Here is a 7,530-nt window from a genome sequence, read left to right on the forward strand (position 1 = left end):
CAAAACCAGTGGGGGACCAGTTAAAATGGTGCACACGCACAGTCAACACAGGTGTAGTCCAGTCAAAATGCTGAGTTTACTACCCCTCCTTCTTTCCAGCTCTAAACCTTCACCACTCTTCCCAGAGAGTGGTATGGAAATGAGCGCTGTGATTTTTGCTGGGATACTGTACCTGCCGGTTGTCGAGGGATGAGGGTTGGATGTAAGGGTTGAAAGAATCCAGGCTGATCCATTGCAGATCACAAACTTAAAGCAGTGACATTCAAGTGCGAGGATCAGAGGCTGAGGGTGAGTTAAATGACAGAAATATAAGAAGAAGCTGAATGAGACTGAGAGAATTCAAAAGATGCCGAGATCTTTCCTTGTGAAGAAGAAACGTGGGGCATGTGGAGCATGGCAGTGGAAAGAGCCAGAACAGCTGGAGTGGAAAGAAGATAATATAGAAGGTAAGAATTTCAATCTTTAAATTTACTTTCAGATGTAGTACAAGTTTCTTTATCCCTGTTAAGCATTTATATGTGGTGATTAATATGTCTTTGTTAATTTACTTATTAAATTTACAGTTGTTTCCTATTATGGTTTTTCAGGGAATGAAAATGCTAAGGAGCACGACAGCCAGCAGTCTGTAACTGTGCCTCAGCCAGTAGCCTCTTTAGGATGTGGGGCAGCAGCAGGGATGAGAGTGTCGGTACCTTTGGCAGGATCAGCTGCAGCAGGGGCTGACACAAGGCCGGACTGGTCCACGCTGATGCTCCGGGGGTCCTTCTACCATCCCAGCACACTCGCACTTGTCAGCAGAGCCAAGGTAATGTCAGACTTGTCAAGTACAGTGTCACTTGTATAATGTGACCAAACAGCGAGTGACTGCTTTGAATAGAGCAACTGACAACCAGGGAAAGACCTAAGACCTAAGAACTACGGAAAGTGACAGCCTGGAAAGACAGCTGACAGCAGTGGACTGGAAACATGGAGTGACGTTCCAATGGTGGCAGAAACTTAGCATGTTAGACTGAACAATTTACAGCTACAAATAATACAACAAGAAGGGATGGGAATGGAAGCCACAGTATCAAAGGTAGAGGAACAACAAGTGCAGATACAGTTTGCAGTGGCTGACTCAGGCTGCCTGAGGGGCAGGAGCTAGACAATAAAAAGGGCACCAGTATGGTGAAAACCATTAATCATAATAAAAATACACAGGAACCTATTTAACTATTTAAAGGGATGTAGGGACCAAATCATTTTCTAGTATCTAGGGTAGCCTATACCCTAGATAGCACTGCAGTTTGTTTTCTCTACTAGAAGGGCAACCTAGAGGAGACTTTAGCACATTTTGGCCACTAAAAGGGCACTTTGGAGGGCACTTCACCATGTTTTATCTACCATAGGGGTATCAAAGAGTGCACCCCCCCCCCGACACTCAGTCCACCAGTCACACAGTTTGTATCTGTATGCCCTTGTGGCTGGAGAAATGTCACTTCCAGCAACGGTCTTAGAATACACCAGAGGGTAATAACTTTGGATTCGGCATGGTTCAGTACTCATTAAAAGGTCAGTCAAATCACTCGGGTTCACATGGTTACTGTGAAGGGCATATGGGCAACTCTGAATTAAGAGCTAAAGTACATCAAAAGGGCTTAAAGTGACAGTTAAGAAGAAGTTAGAAAAAATGCTGCTGCTGATCAGTGTTGTCATGTTGTCATACTTATTAAGCCAGTTTATGAAATTATCTCTCCCATCCAGCCCAGACCCCGTACCTCCCCTGGCTCAGGTGACTTTGTATGCTCGGTGTGCCACAAGGTCTTCCCTCTGCAGCGCATGTTGACCCGCCACCTCAAGTGCCACAGCCTGGTGAAGAGACATCCCTGTCGATTCTGCGGCAAAGGATTTAACGACACCTTCGACCTCAAGAGGCACATGCGAACACACACAGGTCAGCAATGAACTTTTATCATACACACACCAGCCTGGAGCTTGTTTTTGTTTTTCAGTGAAGTTCTTGGTCTGACTAATGGGGACAACAGTTTCTGAGTACTGAGCGTGTCCGCCACAGCAGTCTGCCATGAAATCAGCTACACTGTAATCCCTATGGACAATTGCATGTCATCACTGTACATCCACTACAAGGGCTTGTATTTTCCACTGATAGGTTCAGAATATTTTTCTAACAGTTGACATACATGGGACATAGTTGCATCACATGTGTAGAGCAGAGGGCAGTTTATTATATTTTATATGGACTTTGTAGCGTGTGGTTGCATGATTGCAGGATAGAACTATGTGCATATTTAGTTTTATGATGTGTGGTTTTGCAAGGACTGGAAGTCTTAGTTAGATTACATAGCTGGTACTGAATTAATTAACTAGTTTTAACTACAGGTTCATGGATGCACGTTGATTTGATTGAATTATAATGTAATAACACCCTCAAGGCTTCTTTGCTCTGTTGCATTGCCTCTGGTAGGTTTTTACTGCCATCATGTATAAACAGCAGTAAAGGAGTGGAGCAGTGTCAGCTGATAATGGATGCACTTGGCCATGGCATATGTAGCTTTTCATTTGGACTTCCCAAGTAAATGGAAAAATTGCTGGGAGTCTACAAATTCAGCTTCATATATAGATGAGCAAGTTGATTCCTTCTTGCATATTCAGTTAAAGATAGAATCTACAACAGTATTTGTAAAAGCACCATTGAAAGTTGGCCCACAATGTCACACAGCTGCAAGGCCGCTATTGCCAGTCTGAATGTACAAGTGCATCCACACAAACAAATGCAGTGAAAAAAACCTCCTTTGTCTCCCTCTGCTGCAGGTATCCGTCCCTACAAGTGTGAGCTGTGTGAGAAAGCCTTCACACAGCGCTGCTCTCTGGAGTCCCACATGAGAAAGATTCATGGTGTCCACCAACAGTACGCCTACCGTCAGAGACGCTCCAAGATCTTTGTGTGCGAGGATTGTGGTTACACCTCCAGCCGCCCTGATGAGTACTTCCTCCACGTGAGGCAGTGCCACCCCGGCAGCCCTGCCCTCCGCAGGTACTACCGCCGCCAGGCCCATGAGAACAGCAGCTTTGCATCAGGAGATCGTAAACTCAATCCCTATTTGTTGTACACATCTCCTGCATACTACATGTCAGGCTCATTCTAATTCTGAACTTTACTGTATTGTAGCTGTTCCTAAACCAATCATAAATTAAAACAATGTTTGTTAGCTTTAATGAAGTATTCATCTGTGTAACACTTAAGCCATGTATATATTCATATTTCTGTGTTCATTCATCAGGATTTGCTTCCAGGCATTGTTTTTAATCAGCTGTTTTACTTTTATGCCCCTGTTTTAATAATCTTGTGTTATTCAACGCACATGTATATTTACTGCTGAAATAAAAAATGAATAATCAAAAATGATTCTTAGTGTTTTCATTGTTTCATTATGTATAAATACATTCTTGCCAAATTTGGTTGACTCACTGAATCATTCACCAAAAGTCAAGAGAAGAGTTCCAGAGTGCACTTTTTGACTTTACTGGACAAAGCACTTGGAATTTACCTCTCATTCATGTGTGTGAAGTGTGGAATGGAGTGTGTGGCACTGGATTGGCCATCAGGAATAATTTGGGGTTGACATGTGTAACTCACAGCAAAACTACACAGTGAAAATGATATGTTGATAGTCATATTGTAACCGTATGACTGTATTTGCTTGGGGTGCCAGTTAGGTCAGTGCCTAACAACGCATCATCAGGGTGTGAGTCAGTATTTTATTTCATGTTTTTAAAGTTGTGAACCACACATAAAGTAATGAAATAAGAGCATGTGCAACAAAACTATTTTTTCTTAAAGGATATACAACCATCAACCAGCAAAGCCACAAACAATACAAAACCACTGCATTTAAGATTAAGTACAATCAGTGTATTAAAGCAAAGCAAACCACATAACAGTAATAGAGAAATGAAATCGTCATTCCCTTTCAGAAACTCAAAAAAGAAAAAGAAGAAAAAAAATCCAGTGGATAATTTCCCTCTCAATAAATTCAAAGCAAAAAACACTTCTTTTCCCACAGTTCAGTTCAGTTCAATTCAGTTTGGTGCACAAAAACAGAAACAATCCACTTGATTCAAAAAACAAGAGTTCAGTTCAGTCTTTTTCCCCACATAAAGCAGAAAGAAGGAACAAAAAAGAAGAACAAAAATAAACTCAGCCAGGAGTCACTCCGACAGTCCCTGCAGCTTGAGGAGGTTGAGGAGGATATAATCCTCTGCTCTGTCTCTCCAGTGATTAAACAACCAGACTTCCATCAAATCAGACTTCCACCACGTGGCCTCCAGTGAATGTGCAGACTATTAGGGACAAAAAGAAAGATGCAAGGCAACGTTTTTCCACAGGACGGCCTCGCCATTCCCTCGTTGGACTGTGCGCGTGCCATCTTGGTGAATTGTCATCAATATAAGACGAAGAGGTGTCATCGGCCATTGGCTCTGGAGCGGAGATGTGTACATGACCGTGAAGGGGTGTGCGTGAAGGGGTGTGTGTGTGTGTGTGTATGGGGATGAACTTAAGTAACCTCCTGTGGTAGCACTAGCTGATTGCTACACTATCAACATTATACCAATATATACAGCTCCTCTCTTCAAAACCCTTCTGCAGACTCAGTGTTATATGATAGGGCTGACTCTACCACCGTAACTGTGTGCAAACTGCAGCATTTCAGCGAGTTGCCATCACACGCAGGTACATGCAACCGGTGTGGCCTGAGCCCAGTCGCACTACATGGGTACGTCAGTTTGGCTGCTTGTATCCACAACCTCATTCGTTTAGTCACTTCACAAAGTTAATGACCATATGTGAGGGTTGGAAGCTTTGCCTTCCAACTCAGTTCCTTCTTCACCGCAATGATCAAGATCCTTTGCTTGGGGCAGCCACACCCACAGGAAGCAATCCACTGTCTCAGGCAGACAATCAGGGCCTCGCACTTGCTTCATACTCATCTGCAACTGCCCCAGTGTATGCTGATGTTCACAGCATTATGAAACTAACACAACCACATCATCTGCAATAAGACACCACAAACCACAAACAGGAGGGCAGCCTTGGTGGAGTTCATCACCCACTGAGAACTTTCAGGGCCGCTTGAATAGGTAATGAATATTAATGGTACTTTGAAGAATAAAAAAAAAACACTGGTCTTCATCATCCTAAAAATGAATGTATTTATTGTTGCATGGCAATCTTTCCAGCAGTCTCCTTAGACCCAAGATAACAGGGTCACAGAGATGTGTGCATGGCTCTTCTTAGAAATCTAGTCTAAACAACACAATCCAGTCTCCATCCAGCATGAAAAAAATTGAGACTAGACCTCAACCTCAAGGTCTTACAATCTTTCCATCTGGACATTCTGAAACCGAGTGAGTACGCAAATTTGGGTCAGTGCAAGATGGATGAGACTAGCTGTCAGACTGTCATGTCTGACAGTCAGCACCTTTACTCTGATCCCAGTGCTTGTAACGTTCCCAAAATTTCTTCCAGAGAAAAAAGAATTTCCGCAATGTTCAAAGAACGTTATGCCCATGATATTCCCAGAACGTTATGCTCACAATGTTCCCTGAACAACATTTTCACAACGTTCCCATAGCGTTATTTTTGCAACCTTTGAGAAACGATAATGATAACGATAATTAATCCATAACGTTCCTGGAACATTATTTCTGTTCCATTCCCTGAATGTTATTTTTGCAATGTCTGTGGAATGTTTTTTCGGTAATGTTACCTGAATTTTATTCCCATAAATTTCCCCAAATGTTCTGCTCATAACATTCCATGCACGTTATTTCTGCAACATTCCTGCAACGTTATTTCTGTAACATTCCCCAAAGATTATATCTGTAACGTTCCATGAACGTTATGCCCATAATGTTATTTTCACAACAATCCCAGAATGTTATTTTTTGTAACATTCCCTTAGCGTTATTTTTGCAACCTTTCAGAAATGTTGTTTCTGTAATGTTCCCTCAACGTTTTTTCCGTAACATTCCCTGAACGTTATTTCCGCAATGTTTACAGAACGTTATGCTCATGATATTCCCAGAACATTATTTCTGTAAAGTTCCCTCAGTTATTTCCATGATGTTTCCGCAAGATATTTTCAGTAATAATATATGGACGTTAACGTTAACTGAACATTATTTTCGTAACGTTCCTGCAACGTTATTTCCATAACATGTTCCCGTTACGGTAGTTCCATAATGCACCCGTGACATTATTTCCGTTATGCAGCCATAACATGTAATACATACAGAACGTCATTTCCGGATTGTTCCCTGAATGTTATTTTTGTAACGTTCCTGGAACGTTATGTTCACAACGTTCACAGAGCGTTATTTCCGTAATGTTCCCCCAACGTTATTTCTGTAACATTCCAGGAACGTTATTTTTCTGTAACGTTCCCTCAACGTTATTTCTGGAACGTTCCCGGAACGTTATGCCCTCAACATTCCCTGAATGTTATTTCCACAATGTTCCCAGATCGGTATTTCCGCAGCATTCCCTCAACTTAATTTCTGTAACATTCCCAAGAACTTATGCCCGCAATGTTTCGGGAACATTTTCCATAACATTCCCACAACCTTATTTCCGTAATGTTCCATCAATGTTATTTCTGTAACATTCCCGAAACACTATAACTGCAACGTTCCCAGAACTTTTCCATAATGTTCCCTCACTGTTATTTCCGTAATATTCCCTCGTAATTTCTGTAACATTCCTGGAACGTTATTTCCGTAATGTTCCACAAATGTCATTTCTGTAACTTTGCCAGAACATTATTTCCACATTTCCTGAATGTTGTTCTACCAACATTATGCCCACGTTTCCAAAAAGTCATCTCTGTAATGTTCCCTCAACGTTTTTTCCATAATGTTCCTGCAACATTATGCCCACAACATTCCTGGAACGTTATTTCGATAACATTCCCACAACAATATTTCCATAACGTTCCTGAAATGTTATTTCTGTAATGTTCCCTCAACGTTATGTCCATAACTTTCCTGGAACGTTATACCTGCAACATTCCCGGAACAAATTTTTCGAAACGTTCCCCCAAATTTATTTCCATAATGTTCCTGGAATGTTTTTCCATAATGTTCCCACAACGTTATTTCCGTAATGTTCCCTGAATGTTGTTTCCGTAACCATGCCCTTAACATTTCTAGAATGTTATGCCCATAACATTCCCAGAATGTTATGCTCGTAACGTTCTTTCCATAACATTCCTATAACGTTATGCCCGTAAGGTCCCTTCTGTAACTTTCCCAGAAGGTTATGCTCGTAGTGTTCGCAAAACATTATGCCCATAAAGTTCCCTCTACTAAGGACATAGCTAAGAATGTTGGTGAAGAAAATAATTTACTAATTTAATTATTCCAGTTAGTGTTTCAGATTATGTTAGCCTCTCACCTGTTAATAGGGGGATTTGTCCTGGACTGATTATGTGCCACATTGGGACTGGGCAGCAGGTCTTCTTGCTGATGTCA

The 7,530-nt window shown here is 41.6% G+C and overlaps 1 protein-coding gene across 1 annotated transcript; it reads left to right on the forward strand.

Moving 5' to 3' along the window:
* Positions 1–19: 19 nt before the first annotated feature.
* On the forward strand, positions 20–3,325 carry LOC146318672 (putative transcription factor ovo-like protein 3). Its single transcript, XM_084730394.1, has 4 exons — positions 20–446; positions 588–805; positions 1,744–1,933; positions 2,812–3,325. The coding sequence occupies exons 1-4, from the start codon at positions 347–349 to the stop codon at positions 3,144–3,146; spliced, it is 843 nt and encodes a 280-aa protein (XP_084586520.1). The 5' UTR covers positions 20–346; the 3' UTR covers positions 3,147–3,325.
* Positions 3,326–7,530: the final 4,205 nt, after the last annotated feature.

Source organism: Lutjanus erythropterus, chromosome 11 (assembly GCF_056507025.1).
Source record: "Lutjanus erythropterus isolate fLutEry1 chromosome 11, fLutEry1.hap2, whole genome shotgun sequence".
Classification (NCBI taxonomy): Eukaryota; Metazoa; Chordata; class Actinopteri; order Lutjaniformes; family Lutjanidae; genus Lutjanus; species Lutjanus erythropterus.

Bases quoted from the DNA above. Each gene is read 5' to 3' on its own strand.
- LOC146318672 (XM_084730394.1), top strand. From the start codon at position 347: ATGCCGAGATCTTTCCTTGTGAAGAAGAAACGTGGGGCATGTGGAGCA. The intron at 806-1,743 runs GTAATGTCAGAC...TCTCCCATCCAG, and splicing joins CACTTGTCAGCAGAGCCAAG to CCCAGACCCCGTACCTCCCC. The intron at 1,934-2,811 runs GTCAGCAATGAA...CCTCTGCTGCAG, and splicing joins GCACATGCGAACACACACAG to GTATCCGTCCCTACAAGTGT.